At 40.3% G+C, this 24,229-nt stretch overlaps 1 protein-coding gene across 4 annotated transcripts in view; it reads right to left on the reverse strand.

The window, feature by feature from the left end:
- The window catches only part of DAAM1 (dishevelled associated activator of morphogenesis 1), a 190,174-nt gene that overhangs the window by 75,546 nt on the left and 90,399 nt on the right, over positions 1-24,229 (reverse strand). For all 4 annotated transcript variants that reach the window (XM_074393177.1, XM_003924387.4, XM_074393176.1 and 1 more), the window contains one exon: positions 6,075-6,164. In XM_074393177.1, the coding sequence (XP_074249278.1) occupies positions 6,075-6,164 (90 nt within the window). The remainder of the gene's footprint in view (positions 1-6,074; positions 6,165-24,229) is intronic.

Below are 24,229 nucleotides of genomic sequence, written 5' to 3' on the forward strand. Positions count from 1 at the left end.
TGGCTTATTTTTTAAAAAATATATTTATCATACATTAAGTTCTGGGGTACATGTGCACATCGTGCAGGTTTGTTACATAGGTATACAGGTGCCATGGTTGTGGTTTGCAGCATCCATTGCCCAGTCAGCTACATTAGGTATTTCTCCTAATGCTACCCCTCCCCAATCCCCTCACCCCCTGCTATTCCTCCCCTAGCCCCACAAACCCCAGGCCCCGGTGTGTGATGCTCCCCTTCCCGTGTCCATGTGTTCTCATTGTTCAATACCCACTTATGAGTGAGGACATGTGGTGTTTGGTTTTCTGTTCTTGTGTGAGTTTGCTGAGAATGATGGTTTCCAGTTTCATCCACGTCCCTGCAAAGGACACGAACTCATCCTTTTTTTTATGGCTGCATAGTATTCCATGGTGTATATGTGCCACATTTTCTTTATCCAGTCTATCACTGATGGGCATTTGGATTGGTTCCAAGTCTTTGCTATTGTGAACAGTGATGCAATAAACATTTGTGTGCATGTGCCTTTATAATAGAATGATTTATACTTCTTTGGGTATATACCCAGTAATGGGATTGCTGGGTCAAATGCTATTTCTATTTCTAGTCCCTTAAGGCATCGCCATACTGTCATCCACAGTGGTTGAATTAATTGACACTCCTACCAACAGTGTAAAGCAGGCGTCCCCAAACTTTTTACACAGGGGGCCAGTTCACTGCTCCTCAGACCATTGGAGGGCCACCACATACTGTGCTCCTCTCACTGACCACCAATGAAAGAGGTGCCTCTTCCTGAAGTGGGGCTGGGGGCCGGATAAATGGCCTCAGGGGGCCGCATGCAGCCCGCGGGCCGTAGTTTGGGGACACCTGGTGTAAAGAGTTCCTATTACTCTACATCCTCTCCAGTATCTGTTGTCTCCTGATTTTTTAATGATCTCCATTCTAGCTGGCATGAGGTTGTATCTCATTTTTTAATCATCGTCAGAATCCAGCCAAGACTCTAGATTCTCTGTCTAGTTTACTCTGTCCCAGAGAAGATATTCAATATACAATAAACAAATCACACACTAACTTCCCTTGCCCTTCATCAACTGCATTGCTTTGATGTGTGAAACACTAGATACTCAAAGCTTGTTATTTCTTACTGTTTCAATATGAGATTATACACAAATCATCTTCTCTTAATGCCAGGGACTATGTAGATAAGACAGAGAATTTCAGAGCCTTCAGAGTCTAGAATGCTGGTTGTTCTGCAATGACTATGCTTTCCTTATACAGTCTTTGGAGAAGCAGGGAGGAAAAGGCAGTAAATTTCTTTCAATTCACTGCTGTTTCTGCCACTTTCTATAAGCCCTTATCAAGTAAGAGCACAAATGCCAGTTTGAACCCATCACTGGAGTTGAAAACTCAATTGCAGAAGATTGAACAAGATACTTCCGAAGAAGTCTAGTAATATTGTCACTGAAGTCTAGTTTTTTCCCTTTTACTGGTTCCCTCTCCCAAATCTTAACATCTAGCAAAGTGGGCACCTGGAAATCCAATGCTCACTCTCTACTGCATATTTAATCAATCACAGTACAAGAAAGAAGAGGACATCTAACTTCTCCTCCCTCTCACATCTTCAGGCCCAGTGCCCAGCCACTGCTTCCCTTCTCAGTTTACTCCTTTTCTCATTAGGATGTTGGGAAGAACCAGAGGACCAATGTCTCATCTTGTCTCCTCATTTTCCAGCTAGTTTGGGTAGAAATGGATGGTTTGTCTTTAATTCCACTACTTTAACAGAAATTCATTTAAATCTCTGTAATTCCATGTTTTGCTCAAGCTACTGCCTCTCTAGCACTGCAAACACAGGAGGGCTTCACCTCTCTAGGAACTGAAAGAATTGCATCCCAATGGCCACACACAATACAACTTTAATCTTTTTGTACATGTGGTAAACGAATTCCTTTTTGTAGGGAAGAGTGAGGAATGGATCCAATCCGGGTATACAAACCAAATTAAGGATCTTTTCAATGAAAAGTACTAGCTGAACTTTCAGCCACTTTCCCTGGATTTCTTCGGTATGTACCTAGAACCAGATCAACAGCTTGCAAAAATTATGATAGCTGAACTGCAGCTGGGATAGGCAAGATTATTGAATGATTTAATTAAGGTAGAATCAAACACACACTCAGCAGCAGAGGAAAAACTCACCTTCCCCAAAGTGGAACTCAGAACACACAGAAATGTAGTAAGAACAATCTAATACCATTTACTTAAGCTTTGGCTTTAGAGATCAGAAACAAAGCAGGAAAAACTAGGCAGAATCATCAAATCCTCATCTTTGCCTCAAATATCTGCTGTCATCACAGCTAACGGTGTCTATAGCCCCCATTTACTTACTTTGCAAACTCCGACACCCAAGAAGGGGTACAAGTATTTTCTGGATACTAATAAGACTGGTTAAGTGACACAACTTGTGTATTTGCTCCTGGGCAGAACAGCAATTAAAGATTATTTCTTCCTGTGCTGTTAAGATTGCTGTCAGCATAATACATGTATATACTCATTTTATTTTCTCCTCTCTGAAGGCTTACTCCTTACTTTTCCCAGGATTTAAAAATCATGTTAACAATAAGCAAATACAGTATGGCCAGATGCCTTTTGTGGTCAGATGGCTCATTGTTTAAAAAGCTTCAGTTTAAAGTCCAAAAGATTGTTAACAGATGCAGTTTTTGGCTAGAGACTGGGAAAAACCTCATTTAAACAAAAGAGTATGTTGTGATTGGAACTAAAAAGGGAATTACCTTTAAAGATAAGAACCGCAAACATTTCCTATCTGAAAATACCCCATCCCAACCAACAGAATCTTTTTTGGACCTTTTATGAAAGTTAAAAAAAAAAAATGACAGCAGATTGCTGTCTATGACAAAGCAAGGATGACCAACCAGTCCAGTAAGTTTTAGATTTGTTTGGACTTTCAACAAGGCCTCAACATCCATCTCTTACTCCCCTACCAGATATTACTCAATTAGACAAAATTTCAATTAACTTCTTCTAGTCTGAGAAATACTTTCTGCTTTCATTTTGGCTCTGGAAATAGGTTTTCAACCAGAGATGGAGATAGAGAAGTTTCATAAATGAGCTCAGAGGCTGATAAGCAGATAGCTGCTGCCGGGACTCTAGTCGCTGTTGGAGAGGGAAACAGACACTTAGCTGAGCCAAGCTTGGCCCTGTCTTTCGGTCCCAGGCTCACTGGCCTTGACAACTTCTGTTCATTTTTACATGAAAAGTTTGCTTTTCACCAGCTCACACCATCTGTTTCAGTTGGCTCCAGTGGCCCCTTACTCTATGACTTTACTATGTGTGAGAATGTCTGTAATGCCCTATGTTCTAATCTTGAAAGCTGGGAAATGTGACAGAGCCCTGAGGTGTAGCTTTCCTCAGCCTGAGAAATGGATGTGGCTTGGCTTGCTGGTGATAAGCCCGATTTGAATAGGCTACACAAGAGATGTTCCAAGGAAAATAATCTGTTCTTAATATTAAGGATGGCCATCGTGGGGCTCCATTCTGAGAATGGGCAACCTGTCCCTCAGGAAATTACATTCTCTGCAAAGAGGTAAACATAATATCCTTCTCCTGGTTCAGTTTTTGTGTTCTCGTATTCATTGTGTATTTATTGCAGTGCCCTAAAAGTTCAGTTTAACAGTGTTGGAAGCTCAAATCAAGAAAATCTTTGGTCAAGCAATGCTACCATCCATTTTAAAGTGAGGCAAATCTAGAAGCCCATGAGATTTGCTAACAGGTTAAAATGGCTTTCCCACTGATGGCTAAGTGATATAACAAAGCCAAGCTGTTGGAATGAAGCTAGAAGGAGAAGTGCATTCTCAAAGGTTTGTGCAATCTGGCAAGGTACTAATAAGAAAGGCCCATCTGTCAAAACGTGGGATTCTGAGGCCAGTGGCCACATCCATAACCATCCTCCTACAAAAAGCAAACCCCACATCATGCACACTTGAGATGAAGTTTGCAAGGGGATTCGATAGGTGTGGAAATTGAAAAATGAGCAGCAGCTGCAAGCCCGAGGTCATTACTATTCTCCAGGGTTTGCCTTTTCTAATCTAAGGGGCAGTAGTTGCCATGATTAACTTTCTATTGCTGTCAAGGGTGTAATAAAATCTGGGAAAGAAGAAAACTTTCTCCTCAGTAAGCTGCTCCCATTTTCCTGCCCTTTTCTTTCCTCTAGTGAACATTCTCAATCCCTTCTTTGTATTGTTTCCTAATTTTCAGAAAAAATCTGCACTAGCATGAGCCAAAATAGACAACGTCCTCTATGTATACCTGCAACATGAGGATTTCTCTTTCTAGGTTCTAGAGGCAGGTTTTTAAGATGGCAGTGCAAAAAGTTCCCTTGTTTCCAAAGGCTATATAACACCAGTTTCAGAACTGAGCGCATTTTATTTGATCTTAAAATTCTTTCTCAATGTATTATATTTGTTTCTTGAGCCATGACAATCAATTCAACAGAGAGGTTTTCTAGTTGGTTCAACGTATACAAAAGGAAAGAGCAGAAGAGGAGAAGAAGACATTTATTTCACAATGGTATCATACTGGTTACCACTGGATTAAGAACTCTTAAGGCTTCAGTTTGGGAATAATCTGCTAGAGGCTCAGAGATCATACTGAGGGGTTATGGCTGACCACATTTCTCAGCAAAGGCCACCAGAACCAAATCTGACACAAGTTATACCAATTACAACTGCTCAGGTGTAAAATTAATGTGCTTTAGTTTTTTTGACAGTATTCGGTATAACACTAATGACAATTCAGTGGTTCAGTCATCATGCATTCATTTCAAAGTATCAGATGCTGGAGTTACAAAGATGGACGAGCCATGGTACCTCTTCATCAGAGGCATAAAGTCAGATGGAGAGCCACTCACACAGGCTCACTGCTAGGGAGAGTGTCCCTTTGCTGAGTAATTTAAGATGCTCCCAGGAGAGTGGCACAGGGCAATTACACAAGGTAGCAAAGAGGGGGCAGATGTGCTGAGAGATGCCAAACAGGAGGTCCCAACGCACATATTGGTTTCACCTAGTAAAAGGTTTCCTAGTGATGTCTTGAAAAAATATTGGATTATTGTGGTTTGTTCCTGTTTCCCTGGGTCAGGAGTAACCAACATGTCCACTGCCTGCTGGAGAGCTAGGTGCTGGCCCTGCCCTTCTCATTACCCCATCTTGGTTTAAGTCTCTGCTGGAACAGAAGGAAAAGTGGTAAAAGGTGGCCATGAACAGGATTAGTCCCAAAAATGGGTGTGAGGATATACTCAGAATCTGCTATAGGGTTTAAAAGATGGCAGAGTGCACTATATTTCAGGAGATACAGTCACCATGGAGCAATGCCTGGTGCCACAGATACTAGGGAATAAGAAGAGCTTTGGTGTTTCACTGTCCCCTATATCCATTCTCCTCATCTCTTGAAGTAATAGAACCCCCAGATCTTAAATGGGAAGTGACTGCCCAGAATAAAGACTTGGGTCTTTTCAGCGGGTGTGGCCATGCAACCAGCAGTGGGATATGAGAGAGAGTCAGACATATAATTCCAGGAATGTGTCCCTTAAAGTGGGAGTTGCAGAGCCTGTGCCTTCTCTTCCTTCCATTCTTGGTTTGGAACATGAAGTGGCTGGAGAGTCATCTTGGAGCATGGGATGAGGCCACACCACAGAGATGATGAAATCGAAAGTTGTCAGAAGGTGGCTGTAGAGGGCTGTGACCCCATACCAGGTCCTAGACAACTGTATACAGACTGCTGTGTAAAGAGCAGAGGGGAATTTCTAACTTGCATAAGCAAACGTTATTTTAGGTCTCAGTTACACATGATTATGAATGATGGTTACAGATGGAGGAGAGTCCAATGAAATGTTGATAAAAAACACCATCCAGCCAGTAGCACTGGCTACATCTAACACCACAGCCACAACATATCACATTCAATCTGGTTTCACATTACAAACAGCTGTCCAATCCTAGTGGTAAAATGGAAGAGCAGAGGGAATCAAAATGATTATTTTCCAGTTAACCATAATCACAATGAAAATCTTACCTTTTTCTTGCTACAGTATATTTGCCATTTTTTCTCAGCTGGAAGTGCAAACATGGCTTCTCTGTGTTTGTCTGTGAGGTCAAGTTCATCCTGAGAAAAAAGAAAATAATTAGTGTTTCATAGGTTAAACGTTATTCCTGTAGGAAATGTTATCAGTATCATCAAGGAAGAAAAAAAAAACACCAACACATATTTAAATGAACTTGAGAGGAGGATCCAAGATGGCCAAATAGGAACAGCTCTGCAGTGCAGAGAGAACAACACAGAGGGTAAGTGATCACCGCATTTCCAAGTAAGTTATTACTTGCCCACAGACCAGGAGATTTCTGGGCTGAAAAACACCACAAGCTTCCAGCATGGCTGCTTCAGCTGGTGCAGCGGATCTCTGCATAAAAACTCACACAAATCTGGGCAGCCATTTCAACTGGTACCTGGAATGCCTAGGAGACAGAGTCACCCATTCAACTGAAAAAAAGGGGACTGAAACAGGGAGACAGGTGATCTGGCTCAGCGGGTCCCACCCCTGACAAAGACCAGCAATCTGAAACACTCTACACCGAGAGTTTCACAGCAAGCACAGCTGGACCCAGGATGGTCCAGCTCTGTAGGGGGAAGGGCGTCCACCATTACCAAGGCAGTCCGCCACTACCGAGCCCTTCTGCCATTACCAAGGCAGTCCACCATTACTGAGGCAGACCGCCATTACTGAGGCAGATCGCCATCACCAAGGCAGTTCTGACTATACCCCTATAAACAAAACTGCAAGGAAATTCACACAGCAGCTGGGCAGGGCAGAGGCCACAGCAGCTCAGCAACACCTCTGCTGGCAGACTGTGACTAGGCTACCTCCTAGCTGGGCAGGGCAGCTCCGAAAAAAGGCAGCAGCACATCAGCAGCTTTATTTATAAATAAAGCACCACCTTCCCAGGACAGAGTACCTGGGAAAAAAGGTGGTTATGAGTTCCGCTGCAGCAGACTTAAACATACCTGCCTAGCAGATCTCAGTGTAACAATGGAACTCACAGCTCAGCACTTAAGCTCCTGTAAGGGTGAGACTGCCTCCTCAAGCAGCTCCCTGACCCCCATATATCCAAAGAAACACCTTACAAAGGAGAGCTTAGACTGACATCTGGCAGGTATCCTTCTGGGACAAAGATAACAGAAGAAGAAACTGGCAGAAACCATTACTGTTCTGCAGCCACTGCAGGTGATCTCTAGGCAAGCAGGGTCTGGAGTAGACCTCCAGCAGTCCTATAGCAGAGGGGCCTGTTAGAAGGAAAACCAAAAAACAGAAATAAATAACTTCATCATCAACAAAAAGGATGTCCATGCAGAGACCCGATCCAAAAGTCACCAACTACAAAGACCGCAGATAGATAAATCCACAAAGATGGGAAGAAATCAGCACAAAAAGGATAAAAACACCCAAAACCAGAATGCCTCTCCTCCTGCAAGGGATCCCAACTCCTCACCAGCAAGGGAACAAAGCTGGATGGAGAATGAGTCTGATGAATTGACAGAAACAGGCTTAAAATGATGGATAATAATAAACTTCTCTGAGCTAAAAGAACATGTGCTAACCCATCACAAAGAAACTAAGAACCTTGAAAAAAGGTTTGACAAAATGCTGATGAGAATAAACAGCTTAGAGAAGAATATAAATGACCTGATGGAGCTGAAAACACAACACGAGAACTTTGTGAAGCATATACAAGTTTCAATAGCTGAATCAACCAAGCAGAAGGAAGGATATCAGAGATCTAAGATCAACTCAATGAAATAAAACAAGAAGGCAAGATTAGAGAAAAAAGAGTGAGAAGAAATGAACAAAGCCTCCAAGAAATATGGGATTATGTGAAAAGAACTAATCTACATTTGATAGGTGTACCTGAATGTGACGGAGAGAATAAATCCAAGCTTGAAAACACCATTCAGGATATTCCAGCAGAACTTCCCCAACCTAGCAAGGCAGGCCAATATTCAAGTCCAGGAAATACAGAGACCACCACAAAGATATTTCTCAAGGAGAGCAACCCCAAGGCACATAATCATTAGATTCACCAGGGTTGAAATGAAGGAAAAAATGCTAAGGGCAGCCAGAGAGAAAGGCCAGGTTACCCACAAAGGGAAGCCCATCAGACACACAGCAGATCTCTTGGCAGAAAACCTACAAGCCAGAAGAGAGTGGGGGCCAATATTCAACATCCTTAAAGAAAAGAACTTTCAACCTAGAAATTCATATCCAGCCAAACTAAGCTTCACAAGTGAAGGAGAAATAAAATCCTTTATGAACAAGCAATTGCTGAGAGATTTCATCACCACCAGACCTGCCTTACAAGAGCTCCTGAAAGAAGCACTAAACATAAGGTACAACCAGTATCAGCCACTCCAAAAACGTACCAAATGGTAAAGAGCATTGACACAACAAAGAAACTGTGTCAACGAATGGGCAAAACAACCAGCTAGCATCAAAATGGCAGGATCAAATTCACACATAACAATATTAACCTTAAATGTAGGCCGGGCGCGGTGGCTCAAGCCTGTAATCCCAGCACTTTGGGAGGCCGAGGCGGGTGGATCATGAGGTCAAGAGATCGAGACCATACTGGTCAACATGGTGAAACCTCGTCTCTACTAAAAATACAAAAAATTAGCTGGGCATGGTGGCGCATGCCTGTAATTCCAGCTACTCAGGAGGCTGAGGCAGGAGAATTGCCTGAACCCAGGAGGCGGAGGTTGCGGTGAGCCGAGATCGCGCCATTGCACTCCAGCCTGGGTAACAAGAGCGAAACTCTGTCTCAAAAAAAAAAAAAAAAAAAAAAAAAAACCTTAAATGTAAAGGGGCTAAATGCCCCCCAAAAAAAGACACAGACTGACAAATTGGATAAAAAGTCAAAACACATCAGTGTACTATATCCAGGAAACCCATCTCATGTGTAAGAACATACACAGATGCAAAATAAAGGTATGGGGGAAGATTTATCAAGCAAATGGAGAGCAAAAAAAAAAGCAGGAGCTGCAGTCCTAGTCTCTGATAAAACAGACTTTAAACCAACAAAGATCAAAAGAGACAAAAAAGGGCATTACATAATGGTAAAAGGATCAGTGCAACAAGAAGAGCTAATGATCCTAAATATATATGCACCCAATAGAGGAGCACCCGGATACATATAGCAAGTTCTTAACGACCTAAAAACAGACTTAGACTCCCACATAATAATAGCAGGAGACTTTAACACTCCACTGTCAATATTAGATCAACGAGACAGAAAATTAACAAGGATATACAGGACTTTAACTCAGATCTGGACCAAACAAACCTGATAGACATCTACAGAACTCTCCACCCCAAATCCACAGAATATACATTTTTCTCAGCACCACATTGCACCTACTGCAAAACTGACCACATAATTGGAAGTAAATCACTCCTCAGCAAATGCAAAAAGAATGGAAATCATAACAAACAGTCTCTCGGACCACTGTGCAATCAAATTAGAACTCAGGATTAAGAAAATAACTTAGAACTGCACAACTTCATGGAAACTGAACAACTGGTTCTTGAATGTTGACTGGATAAACAATGAAATCAAGGCAGAAATAAAGATGTTCTTCAAAACCAATGAGAACAAAGACACAATTTACCAGAATCTCTGGGACACACTTAAAGCAGGGTCTAGAGGGAAATTTATAGCAATAAATGCCCACATGGGAAGCAATGAAAGATCTAAAATCAATACCCTATCATTAAAATTGAAAGAGCTAGAGGAGCGAGATCAGAAAAACTCAAAACCTAGTAGAAGACAACAAATAACTAAGATCAAAGCAGAACTGAAGGAGACAGAGATACAAAAAACCCTTCAAAAAATCAATAAACCCAGGAGCTCGTTTTTCGAAAAGATCAACAAAATATACAGACCACTAGCCAGATTAATAATAAAGAAAAGAGAGAAGAATCAAATAGATACAATAAAAAACGATAAAGGGGATATCACCACTGATTCCACAGAAATACAAACTACCATCAGAGATTACTACAAACACCTCTATGCACATAAACCAGTAAACCTGAAAGAAATGGATAAATTCCTGGACACTTACACTCTCCCAAGCCTAAACCAGGAAGAAGTTGAAACCCTGAAGAGGCCAATAAAAAGGGTGAAGTTGAGGCAGCAACTAACAGCTTACCAACCAAAAAAAGCCCAGGTCCAGATGGGTTCACAGCTGAATTCTATCAGACATACAAAAAAGAGCTGGTACCCCTCCTTCTGAAACTATTGCAAGCAATCTAAAAAGAGGAATCCTTTCCAAATCATTTTATGAGACCATTATCATCCTGATACCAAAACCAGGCAGAGACCCAACAAAAAAAGAAAACTTCAGGCCAATATCCATGATGAACATCGATGCAAAAATCTTCAATAAAAATTGGCAAACCGATTGCTACAGCACATCAAAAAGCTTATCCAACATAATCAAATAGGCTTCATCCTGGGGATGCAAGCCTGGTTCAACATAGGTAAGTCTGTAAACATAATACACCACATAAACAGAACCAAAGACAAAATCCATATGATTATCTCAATAGATGCAGAGAAGGCCTTCGACAAAATTCAACAGCCTTTATGCTAAAAACTCTCAATAAACTAGGTATCAATGGAATGTATCTCAAAATAATAAAAGCTCTTTATGACAAACCCACAGCCAATATCATACTGCATGGGCAAAACCTGGAAGCATTCACTTTAAAAACTGGCACTAGACAAGGATGCCCTCTCTTACCACTCCTATTCAATATAGTATTGGAAGTTCTAGCCAGAGCAATCAGGCAAGAAAAAGAAATAAATGGCATTCAATTAAGAAAGGAGGAAGGCAAATGGTCTCTGTTTGCATACAACACGATTGTATATTTAGAAGACCCCATCGTTTCAGCCTGAAATCTCTCCTGAAACTGATAAGCAAATTCAGCAAAGTCTCAAGATACAAAATCAGTGTGCAGAAATCACAAAAATACCTATACACCAATAGCAGACTTAAAGAGAGCCAAATCAAGAACGAACTGCTGTTCACAACTACTACAAAGAGAATAAAATACCTAGGAATACAACTAACAAAGGAGGTAAAAGATCTCTTCAAGAACAAAAAACCACTGCTCAAGGAAATGAGAGAGGACACAAACAGATGGAAAAACATTCCATGCTCATGGTTAAGAAGAATCAATATCATGAAAATGGCCATACTGCCCAAAGTAATTTAAAGAGTCAACGCTATCCCCCTCAAGCTACCTATGACCCTCTTCACAGAACTGGAAAAAACCACTTTAAACTTCATATGGAACCAAAAAAGAGCCTGCATAGCCAAGACAATCCTAAGTAAAAAGAACAAAGCTGGAGGCATCACACTACCTGACTTCAAACTACACTGTAAGGCTACAGTAATCAAAACAGCACAATACTGGTACCAAAACAGAGATATACACCAATGGAACAGAACAGAGGCCTCGTAGGCAATGCCACACATCTACAATCATCTGATCTTTGACAAACCAGACAAAAACAAGCAACGGGGAAAGCATTCCCTGTTTAATAAATGGTGTTGGGAAAGCTGGCTAGCCATGTGCAGAAAGCAGAAACTGGACCCATTCCTGACAACTTACATTAAAATTAACTCCAGATGGATTAAAGATTTAAACATAAGACCTAACACCATAAAAACCCTAGAAGAAAATCTAGGCAAAACCATTCAGGACATAGGCATAGGCAAGGACTTCATGACTAAAATGCCAAAAGCATTGGCAACAAAAGCCACATCAGACAAATAGGATCTAATTAAACTCCAGAGCTTCTGTACAGCAAAAGAAACAATCATTAGAGTGAACTGGCAACCAACAGAATGAGAAAAAATTTTTGCAATCTACCCATCTGACAAAATCCAGAATTTACAAAGAACTAAAACAGGTGTACAAGAAAAAAACAAGCAAACCCATTCAAAAGTGGGTGAAGGACATCAACAGACACTTTTCAAAAGAAGACATATATGAGGCCAACAAACATATTTTAAAAAATTCTCATCATCACTGATCATTAGAGAAATGCAAATCAAAATTACACTGAGACGCCATCTCACGCCAGTTAGAATGGTGATCATTAAAAAATCTGGAGACAACAGATGCTGGAGAGGATGTGGAGAAATACATTTACACCGTTGGTAGGAGTCTAAATTAGTTCAACCACTGTGGAAGACAGTGTGGTGATTCCTCAAGGACCTAGAAATAGAAATTCCATTTGACCCAGCAATCCCATTACTGGGTATACATCCAAAGGATATTAAATCATTCCATTATAAAGACACATGCACACGTATGTCATTGCGGCATTGCTTACAACAGCAAAGACCTGGAACCAACCCAAATGCCCACCGATGATAGACTGGACAAGGAAAATATGGCACATATACACCATGGAATACTATGCAGCCATAAACAACGATGAGTTTTTGTCCTTTGTAGGGACATAGATGAATCTAGAAACCATAATTCTCAGCAAACTGACACAAGAATAGAAAATCAAACACCGCATGTTCTCAATAATAGGTGGGTGTTTAGCAATGAGAATACATGGACACAGGGAGGGGAGCATCATACACTGTGGTCTGTTGGGGGGAACAGGGGATGGACAGCAGGGGATAGGGAGGTTGGGGAGGGACATGGGGAGAAATGCCAGATATAGGTGACGGGGGGATGGAGGCAGCAAACCACATTGCCATGTATGTACCTATGCAACAATCCTGCATGTTTTGCACATGTGTCTCGCAACCTAAAGTGCAATTAAAAAAAATTTATATATATATATATATATATATAATAAATGAACATATATATATAAAATAAATGAACTTGAGAAAGATCAAGAAGCTATGTTAGGTACATGTTTCCATCATGAAGAAAGCATGTCCCTGGCAGCGGGCTAGGCATGGGGCACAGCAAGTAGGATGAGGCATAGCCCTACAGTCACCAAAGGTCAGGGGACAGTGAACCAAGCAAGGACAGAATTATCCTGAGCTACTGTCTACTGCTGTGTATGGTCCATTGAGCAGTAAAAGCTGTCAAACTTCAGGAGTTTAAAAGTATTGATCATGTTAAAGATGAGGGTTTGCTGGGATGACTTCACAAACAGTAACAGGCTGGGCCCTGAAGGACCTGGACATGAGGAAGGAAGCAACAGCCAAAGGCTGGGTGGGGTGACAGAGAGTGTATATGTGGTACAATGGTCAGCTTAAGTGAAGCACTAGGTTTCTGCAAAGGTTTATCAGTTTAAAGGTTGGAGAGTTAGAAAATGAATAGTGAAAGCTTTAAATGCCAGACTAAGGAGCTTATTTTCTTGATTGAGTTGAGCCAATGAAGTTTTGGGCAAGGCAGTGACTCCCTCATTGCATAAACACCAAATGATATTTACTCAGTACATTATTTGCAGGCATGTTCTCATTTACAGTAGTTATCATAACAACCCCAAGTGGTCCACTCACTACTACATCCACACTGATACAGGTTAGAAAAATTTAAGCTGAAGACTGGCCACATCAAGACTGTACACCTGGCAAATAGTGGGGTTGTGTTGTTAGCTTAGAGCTGTCAAACTCCAGAGTCCCGATGCTTAGCCTTTCAGACCAGTGTTTGGAAACGTCAACTTTATAGTGGTGTACTGCTCAGACTGAACCCTAAAGGAAAGATGCTCCCAGGAGAGTGGCACGGGGCAATTACACAAAGTAGCAACCAGCAATTTATAATTGTTAATAACTAACGGATAACAATAATGGAATCACAAATATGAAGTGCTTAGAAAAAAGTTATTGGTGTTTGACAAGAACTTAATCCACAATCTTTTTTTTCTATTTTTACTTTAGGTCCGGGGTACATATGCAGGTTTGTTACATAGGTAACTTGCATGTCATGGAGGCTTTGTGTACAAATGATCTCATCACCAAGGTAGTAAGCATTGTACCTGAAAGGTAACATTTCTGCCACCACCCCCACCACCTTTTCTGTTCAAGTCCCCAGGTTCTATTGTTCCCATCTTTGTGTCCAATGTGTCTTCAAAAAGTTTAGCTCCTACTTATAAGTGAGAACATGTGATACTTAGTTTTCTGTTCCCAGGCTGGTTCACTAAGGATGCTGGCCTTTGGCAACATACGTGCTGCTGCAAAGGACATGATCTTGTTCTTTTTATGCCTGCCTAATATTCCATGGTGTGTGTGTGTGTGTGTGTGTGTGTGTGTACACATATCTATATCTAAATCTACTTCTATATACGTATCACATTTCCTTGATCCAGTCCACCGTCGATGAACATCTTGGTTGATTCCATGTCTTTGCTATTGTGAATAGTGCTGCAATGAACATATAAGTGCATATGTCTTCTTAGGAGAATAATTTAGTTTGCTTTGTTTATATATCCAATAGTGGGATTTCTGGGTCGAATGCTAGTTCCTTTTTAAGTTCTTAGAGAAATCGTCACACTGCTTTCCACAGTAGCTGAACTCATTTACATTTTTACCAGCAATGTATAACTGTTCCCTTTTCTCTGTGACCTCACCAGTATCTGTTGTTCTTTGACCTTCAAATAATACCCATTCTGACTGGTATGATATCCCATTGTGGGTTTGATTTCCACTTCCCTAATGATTAGTGACTGATATGATTTGGCTCTGCATCCCCACCCAAATCTCATGTCAAATTGTAATTCCCCTGTGTCAGGGGAGAGGCCTGCTGGGAGGTAACTGGATTATGGGAGTGGATTCCCCTTCACTATTCTTGTGATGAGAGAGTGAGTTCCTATTAGATCTGACGGTTTAAAGGTGCATGGTACTGCCCCCTTCACTCTCTATCTCTCCTGGCACCTTAGGAAAATGTGCTTGCTTCCTCTACTGCCATGATTGTAAGTTTCCTGAGGCCTCCCAGTCATGCTTCCTGTTAAGCCTGCTGAACTGTGAGTCAATTAAACCTCTTTTCTTAGTAAATGACTCAGTCTCAGGTAGTTGTTTACAGCAGTGTGAAAACAGACTAACACAGTGATAATCATTTTTTCATATTGGCCACATGCCTGTCTTCTTTTGAGAAGTCTCTCTTAATGTCTTCTGTCCATTTCTTTCATTGGGTTGTTTTTTGCTTGCTGATTTAAGTTTCTTACAGATTCTGGATTTTATAACTTTGTCAGATGCACAGTTTGCAAATACTTTCCCTAATTCTGTAGGGTGTCTACTCTCTTGATAGTTTCTTTTGTTGTGCAGAAGCTGTTTAATCAGGTCCCGCTTGTCAATTTTTGTTTTTGTTCTCATTTCTTTTAGAGACTTAGTCAGAAATTCTTTGCCAAAGCTGATGCAGAGAATGGTATTTCCTAGGTTTTCCTCTACGTTTTTTTTTTTTTTTTTTTTTTTTTTTTTTGTTTTAGGTCTTACAGTTACGTCTTTAATCAATCCTGAGCTCATTTTTGCTTAAGTGAAAGGAAAGGGTCCAGTTTCAATCTTCTGCCTATGGCTAGCCAGTTGTCCCAGCACCATTTATTGAATAGGATGCTCTTTCTCTACTGTTTATTATTGGTCACTTGATTAGAGATCAGGTGGTTGTAGGTGTGTGGTTTTATTTCTGGGTTCTGTATGCTGTTCCATTGGTTTGTATGTCTGTTTTTGTAACAGTACCATGATGTTTTGGTTACTGTAGCCTTGCTGTATAGTTTGAAGTTGGGTGGTGTGATGTCTCTGGCTTTGTTCTTTTTGCTTAGGATTGTTTTGATCGTCTACGCTCCTTTTTGTTCTAGATGAATTTTAGGTTACTTTTTTCTAATTCTGTGAAAAATGACATTGGCAGTTTGACAGGAATAGCACTGACTCTGTAAATTGCTTTGGGCAGTATGGTCATTTTAACAATACTGACTCTTCTTATCCATGAGTATGGAACGTTTTTCTACTCGTTTGTGTTGGCTCTGATTTCTTTCTATAGTATAATTCTCAATGTTGAGATCTTTCATTTTCTTGATAAGCTGTATGCCTAGGTATTTTATTCTTTTTGAAGCTATTGTAAATGGAATTGTGTTCTTTATGTAGGTCTGAGCTTGAATGTTATTGATGTATAGAAATGCTACTGATTTTCTCACATTGGTTTTGCATCCTGTAACTGTACTAAAGCTGTTTATCAGTTCTAGAAACCTTCCGACAGAGTCTATGAGGTTTTCTAGGTATAGAAACATATCATAAAGAGAGATAGTTTGACTTCCTCTCTTATTCTGATGCCTTTAATTTCTTTCTCTTATTTGTTATAGATAGGAATTCCAGTACCATGTTGCATAGCAGTGGTGAGAATGGGCATTCTTGTCTTATTCCAGTTCTCAAAGGGAAGGCTTCCAGTTTTTGTCCATTCAGTATGACGTTGGCTATGGGCTTATCATAGATGGCTCTTGCTATCTTGAGGTATGTTTCTTTGATGCCTAATTTGTTGAGGGTTTTTAATATGAAGGGATGCTGAATTTTATCAAAGTCCTCTTCTGCAGAGATATCTCTATCTACAGAGATAACTATGTTTTTTATTCTTTTAATCACACAAACAGTGATTCATGTGGTGAATCACTATTTATGTGGTAAATCATGTTTAAGCCAATGAAACATGATTGACATATGTTAAACCAACTTTGCATCCCAGGAATAAAGCCTACATGATTGTGGCTTTATTAACTTTTTGATGTGCTGCTGAATATGGTTTGCTAGTAATCTGTTGATGATTTTTGCATCTATGTTCATCAGGGATATTAGCCTGAAGTTTTCTTCTTTCATTGTGTCTCTGCCAATCTTTGGTATTAGGATGATGCTGGTTTCAGAGTTAGGGAGGAGTCCTACCTCCTTGATTTTTTGGATTAATTTCTGTAGGATTGGTACTAGCTCTTCTTCATATATCTGGTCGAATTCAGCTATGAATCTATCTAGTTATTATTATTATTTTTTTTTTTTAGGGATTCAATTTCAGAACCATTATTGGTCTGTTCAGGATTTAAATTTCTTCCTGGTTCAATCTTGGGAGGCTGTGTGTTTTCAGGAATTTATCCATTTCTTGAACACCTTGTTTGTATGCACAGAGGTGTTCATAACAGTCTCTAAGGATTTTGTTTGTTTCTATGGGGCCAGTTATAATGTTACCTTTGTCATTTCTGATTGTGTTTATTTGGATATTCTCTTCTTTTTCCTTTATTAACCTAGCTAGCAGTCTATAAATCTTGTTTAATCTTTCCAAAATCAATTTTTGGTTTTGTTGCTTTTTTTGTATGAAGTTTCACATCTCAAGTTCATTCAGTTCAGCTTTGCGTTTGGTTATTACTTTTCTTCTGCTAGCTGTGGAGTTGGCTTGCTCTTGTATTTCTAGTTCCTGTAGGTACATCATTAAGTTGTCAATTTGAGATCTAACTTTTTGATGTTGGCATTTAGCACAACAGACTTTCTTCTTTACACTGCTTTAGCTCAATCCCAAGACTTCTGGCATATTTTGTCTTTGTCTTCATTAATTTCAAGGATTTTTATATTTTTGCCTTAATTTCATTATTTACCCAAAAGTCTTTCAGAAGCAGGTTAACTACCATGTGATTTTATGGTTTTGATAGATCTTCTTGGTACTGATTTCCATTTTTACTCGACTGTGGTTGAAGAGTGTGATTGGTATGATTTTTATTTTTCTGAACTGGCTGAGACTTGTTTTATGGCTGAACATGTGGTTGATCTTGGAGTATGTGCCATGTGCAGATAAGAAGAATGTATATTCTGTTGTTGTTGGGTGGCATGTTCTGTAGATGACTACTATGTCCAATTGTTGGACAAGTAGACATCTACAGAACATGCCACCCAACAACAACAGAAGTGTTGAGTTTAAGAACAGAATATCTTTGTTAGTTTTCTGCCTTGATGATCAGTATTACTGTTTGGTCCTCTAACTCTCTTTGCAGGTCTCTAAAATCTTGTTTTATGAATCTGGTTGCTCCAATGTGGGTATGTGTATATTTAGGATAGTTAAGTCTTCTTGTTGGATTGGGACCTTTATCATTATGTAATGCCCTTCTTCCCTTGTTTGTCTTTTTAAATCATTGTTGGTTTAAAATCTGTTTCATCAGATACAAGAATAGCAACCCCTCTTCTTTTTTGTTTTCCATTTTCCCAACATATCTTTATCCATCCTTTTTTTTTTTTTTTTTGGGGGGTGGCGGGGGAGACAGAGTCTTGCTGTCACCAGGCGCCAGGCTAGAGTGCAGTGGCACGATCCTGGCTCACTGCAACCTCCGCCTCCTAGTTCAAGTAATTCTCCTGCCTCAGCCTCCCAAGTAGCTGGGACTACGGGTGTGCAACACCATACCCAGCTAAATTTTTGTATTTTTTTTTAGTAGAGATGGGGTTTCACCATGTTGGCCAGGATGGTCTCAATCTCTTAACCTTGTGATCTGCCTGCCTTGGCCTCCCAAAGTGCTGGGATTACAGGCATGAGCCACTGCGCCCGGCCTATCTTTATCCATCCTTTTACTTTGAGCCTATCAGCACCATTACTTGTGAGATGGGTCTCTTGAAGGCAGCAGACAGTTGGGTCTTGCTTCTTTATCCAATTTGCTACTCCATGCCTTTTGAGTGAGACTTTTAGCCTGCTTACATTCAGAATTCATATTACTATGTGAGAATTTGATCCTTTCATTGTGCTGTTAGCTGATTGTTATGTAGACTTGATTGTATGCATGTATGTAGACTTCATTATTATGGTAGGCATTATTCTTTCATGTCCATATTTAGCACTCCTTTTAGGAGCTCTTATAAGGCAGGTCTAATGATAAGAAGTTCACTTAGCATTTGCTTGTCTGAAAAGGATTTTGTTTCTCCTTCACTTTATGAAGCTTACTTTGGCAGGATATGAAATTCTTGCTTGGAATTTATTTTAAGGATACTGAAAATAGTCCCCAAATCTTCTGGCTTATAAAGATTCTGCTGAAAGGTCCACTGTTAGCCTGATAGGATTCCCTTTGTAAGTGACCTTACCCTTCTCTCTAGGTGCCTTTAAGATTTTTTCTTTTGTATTAACCTTGGAGAATCTGATGACCATGTGTCTTAGGAATGGTTATCTTGCATAGTAGTTCTCTGAAATTCTTGAATTTGCATGTTAATTTCCAGTGAGACTGGGGAAATTTTTGTTGACTATAACCCCAAATAGATTTTGCAAGTTGCTTGATCTCTCTTTTCTTTCTTAAATGCAAGATAGATTTGGCCTCTTCACATAATCCCGTATCTTTTGGAGGTTTTGTTCCTTTTATACATCCTTTCATTTATTTTTTATTTTATTTTTGTCTGCCTGTGTTACTTTGAAGGCGTGGTCTTTGAACTCTGAGATTCCTTCCTAAAATTGGTCTATTCTGTTGTTAATGCTTCCAATTGTATTTTCAAATTTCTGTAGTGATTTTTTCCATTTCCAGAAGTTCAGTTTGGTTCTTTCACAAAAATGATTATTTCATGTTTCGACTCCAGGTTCATTTTACTGTTTTCTTTGGATTGGGTTTCAACCTTCTCTTGTATCCAAATGAGCTTCCTTGCCATCCAGATTCTGAAAACCTACATCTGACATTTTAGCCATTTCAACAAAATATGTACATTAAACGTAGTAAGATTCAGATCTCCAAGGAATATTTAAAAAGTCCCTCTCTGACTGGCTGTTGTATATAGCCGCAGTTCTATTATGCTCATGGACATGAGGGCTTAGGATACTGACTTCACATCTTATATTCCTACCTCCATTCAGCCATCAAGTCCTGTTATTTCTTCCTTGAAAAACCTCATTTTTTCCCCCTTTGATTGTCCCTTTGTTTCATTCTCACTGAAACCACCAACACTTATGTCCTAATAACCTCTCCTTGGCTTCTGGCTATAGCCTCCCAGTGTTCCTCCTCTTTGCCTTTCCACTCTTTCCTACTGAACATGGCCAGATTTCTCCTAAAGAAGTGGTTCTCAAACACAAGCAAGCATCAGAATTACCAGGCAGGCTCCTTAAATCATGTATCATCAAGCATTTAGGATTGAACAGGGAGGAGAAGGTACAAGAATTTGCATTTTCAGTAATTTCCCAGGTGTTGCTGCTGATCCTAAGACCACATTTTAGAACTACTGCCTTAAAAATGGAGCACCTGGGGCCGGGCGCGGTGGCTCAAGCCTGTAATCCCAGCACTTTGGGAGGCCGAGGTGGGTGGATCACAAGGTCGAGAGAGCGAGACCAACCTGGTCAACATGGTGAAACACCGTCTCTACTAAAAATACAAAAAATTAGCTGGGCATGGTGGCGCGTGCCTGTAATCCCAGCTACTCAGGAAGCTGAGACAGGAGAATTGCCTGAACCCAGGAGGCGGAGGTTGCGGTGAGCCGAGATCGCGCCATTGCACTCCAGCCTGGGTAACAAGAGCGAAACTCTGTCTCAAAAAAACAAAAACAAAAACAAAAACAAAACAAACAAACAAAAAAAATGGAGCACCTGTGCTGTTTTGAACTCTCAGTTCAAAAAGCTTTATTAGTTCCACATTGCCTACAAAATTAATTCTCCACTCCTCAGCCGGCCTTTGAAGTCTTCCATTTATAACCCCAACTGACTTTGCCAGGCTTGCTCCTAGTTATCACCTTACACCGTAACTTGTTAACACCCATACCCTCAATGCCTAGCCATGGCCTAAAATATGCTAGTTCCCTTGGGAACTTCATGATCTTTTTAAGCCTCTATGTCCTCATCTTCAGGATAGGTACATCATTTCTCCTGCAAAGCTGTTGTGAGGATTGTCAAAATCAGCTAAGCATGCAGTAATGCCTGACACAGAGGTGGCAACTGTACTGTTTTTATTTCATCATTTAAACATAAATCAGTTGCTGCTTTCAAGAGCAAGGTAAACAATTGTCACTAAAAAACACACAGACAGTATTACACAATAACCACAAAAACTAGCTATTACGAAGTTCAACACAATGAGCAACCAGGGAAGTAATGAGGGATTTTTTTACAGAAAATTCCATTATGAGGGAACATGTCAAAAATGTTAGAATTTTGGCATACAACTATTATATAGGTGAAGTAATTATTTTTCTTCCTTTTTAATTTCCTGTTATTCATACCTGTGCTTGCCTATTGATGAATGGGAAAATAATGGTGATATAAATCACTTCTCAACAATCAGGTCAATTATTTAAACAGCTCAATAGTAAGTTGCTTAGTCTGGGGGGAACATTTGGTTTGTGTGAGAGAGAATGGTATTATTAATAGTGTATCCTTTACTACACTACAGCACAGTTTTTCTTAACTGAGCAGAGGTGTGAAGAAATGTGTGATTCCTAAAATCTAGAAATTCAAAGCAAAGGGTTTTAATATTACTATGTTTTGCTGTTACAGGTAGATAACTTCTGCTTCTACTGAGATGCAGAAATGACCAATTCTGAATTGAAAGAACACAGATGAACTAGGAATTAGGGGCAGGTGTTTTCATGCAAGAAGATAATTTTCATTGACCAAACAGATAAATACCATAGTGTCTCTGCATATAATTTTGTATTACAGTAGGAAAATGGAAAGGAATAAATGGATACTGCTAACAGTAATACCTAACAATTATTGAGCAGTTTCTACGTTCTTAATAAGTCTTTTATATTGATTAATATACTGTATCCTTAAAACAATCCTACAAAGTAGGTCATATAATTATACTATTTTCCAGAAAACTGAGTCAGGGAGGATTACGTATCTTGCTCAAGGCAACAAAGCTGGTAAACAGTCGAGGAAGAACTTGAGTCTAGACTGTGTTTACACAGCCTGTGTTCTTAACCACCACACTGTTCATTCTGTCAACACAGGTACGTAAAATCACGACACTGATACAACATAAAAATGCATTCATCTAGTGAGTGTCCCTAAGCAAAAAGAGTGGAGGTTTGTTGTCAGATATCCCTGAGTTCTGGCTTTTTGGCTTATGTAACTCTGCATGAGTGACTCAGCCTCTGAACTTCAATTTCTTCTTCTGAAGACAGAACGATCACGTATGGCTGATAGTCATCTCGAAGATCCATTAAAAAAAATGTTGTTAAGTATCTATCTATTTAATGCCAGGCATTGTGATAGGTGCAGGGATCAAAAAGGTATCATGGAGCTCAATCCTCACACAGGCGGAGGGGAAATCAAATAGTCACACTAACTCAAGAATGATCAACGCAATGAACAATCAGGGAAGCAATGAGGGATTTTTACAGAAAATTCCATTAGGAGGGAACATGTTACACAGTAAGTTGAGTTCTGATAGCCCACTTGTTATGGGGAAAGGCGGGATAGAGAAAGCTTTCCCTAGGAAGTGTACAGAGCTTAGAAGTAAATAGGAAGCAAAGAGGTGGAAAGCAATGCAGACAATGAACAGCAGCCTCAAAAGCCACTGTGAACTTAATTCTTTATGCTAAGAGCAATCTGGATTGGTGGATTCTGAGTGAGGAAGAGCGACACAGATTAAATTAGATAATAACTGAGAGAGCCTAGGCACAATGACCAGCATATAATAAGAAGACACCTACCCCTCCATTCCAAAAGTATCTCTGCTCTCACTCATTCTGTGTTCTTAATATGGCTGAATCAAGCATGCAAGACTCTAAGAGACTATCACAGCCTTACGAGATCAATCAACACTTACTCACTGTCCTACCCATTCCAGGACCAGGGCCAGACATTACAAAGAATACAAAGATGAATAACAGACCCTGATTTCAAGGAATTTATAATCTAGTTAGGAAGACAAGATGATAGAAAGCTTTACAGGTTCTCATTCTTTTCAAGATAAAGTCCAAATTCCTTAGCAGGTAAAGGCCCTTCACGACATGGCTTTTGCTGACCTTCCCACCTCCCCACCTCCCGTCCTCCTCTCCAACAGCAGCACCTTCTAGTGTATCCGAAAAGCAGGTTAGTTGTTCACTGCATGCAAAGTCTAATTATCAGTAAGAGTGAGGTCTGATACAAGGCAAGTGAATTTACTCCAAAGCTAGCTTGGGGAAGGGGCACAAAGTGTCCTGTCTTTAAATATGCCACTTCACTTTTTGAGCAGGACACTTTTATAAGGTAAGTGAAGGAGTGAGCAAGGGCAAGGGAGTCCCCCTGCTAGCCTGGTGTCTTATCTACTGAACAACTGAGTTCGTGCCTTTCTGAGCAGAAATAAGTTGTAAAAGTGGCCAAGCTGGCATGCTTTCAATAAGCCCTCCTGGTAGATGAAAGTCCTGAGGCAACCCCCAGAGGGTGGAAGCTCTGAGGCTATTCCCTAGAGGTGAACGTTCCATAGAGGTGCGTTTTGGTCTGCAAGTTGACTGTCAACTCTAGCAGAGAAATCTGTCTTCAGACAGACAGTAAGAACTTGTCCTGCAGGAAATGTCTGGTGAGGGGGAGGTGACAGGTTATATTTGCATTCTAAAGGGTTAACGGGAAACACGGAATGGGGGAAAAGGGAGAGGAGAGAAAATGGAAAAATAATAGTAATGCATTACCTTTTTCAAAGAAAAAATGATAGTACTTAAAACTATCACCTCTGACCACGAAGTGCCAACTTGTGAAAGTCTGCACATGCTGTTCCCCTTTTCCAAAAAGCCCTTTCCACCATGTCTAAGAGCAATCCTATTCAGACAAGCTTTTACAAGGCATTAGCTATTCCCTCCAGGTACCTATCCTGGCTTTCTGGGGATGAGCAGCTCCCCTGTGCTTTGTGGCATTTATCACATTGCTAGAGCTACGTTATTGGTAGAATGGCGATCATTAAAAAATCGGGAAACAACAGATGCTGGAGAGGATGTGGAGACAATAGGAACACTTTTACACTGTTGGTGGGAATGTAAATTAATTCAACCATTGTGGAAGACAGTGTGGCGATTCCTCAAGGACCTAAAAATAGAAATCCCATTTGACCCAGCAATCCCATTACTGGGTATATATCCAAAGGATTATAAATCATTCTACTACAAGGACACGTGCACAAGAATGTTCATTGCAGCACTGTTTACAATAGCAAGGACCTGGAACCAACCCAAATGCCCAACGATGATAGACTGGATAGGGAAAATGTGGTACATATACACCATGGGAACTCCCATTGGGA

The sequence above is a fragment of the Saimiri boliviensis genome, chromosome 2 (genome assembly GCF_048565385.1).
Source record: "Saimiri boliviensis isolate mSaiBol1 chromosome 2, mSaiBol1.pri, whole genome shotgun sequence".
Classification (NCBI taxonomy): Eukaryota; Metazoa; Chordata; class Mammalia; order Primates; family Cebidae; genus Saimiri; species Saimiri boliviensis.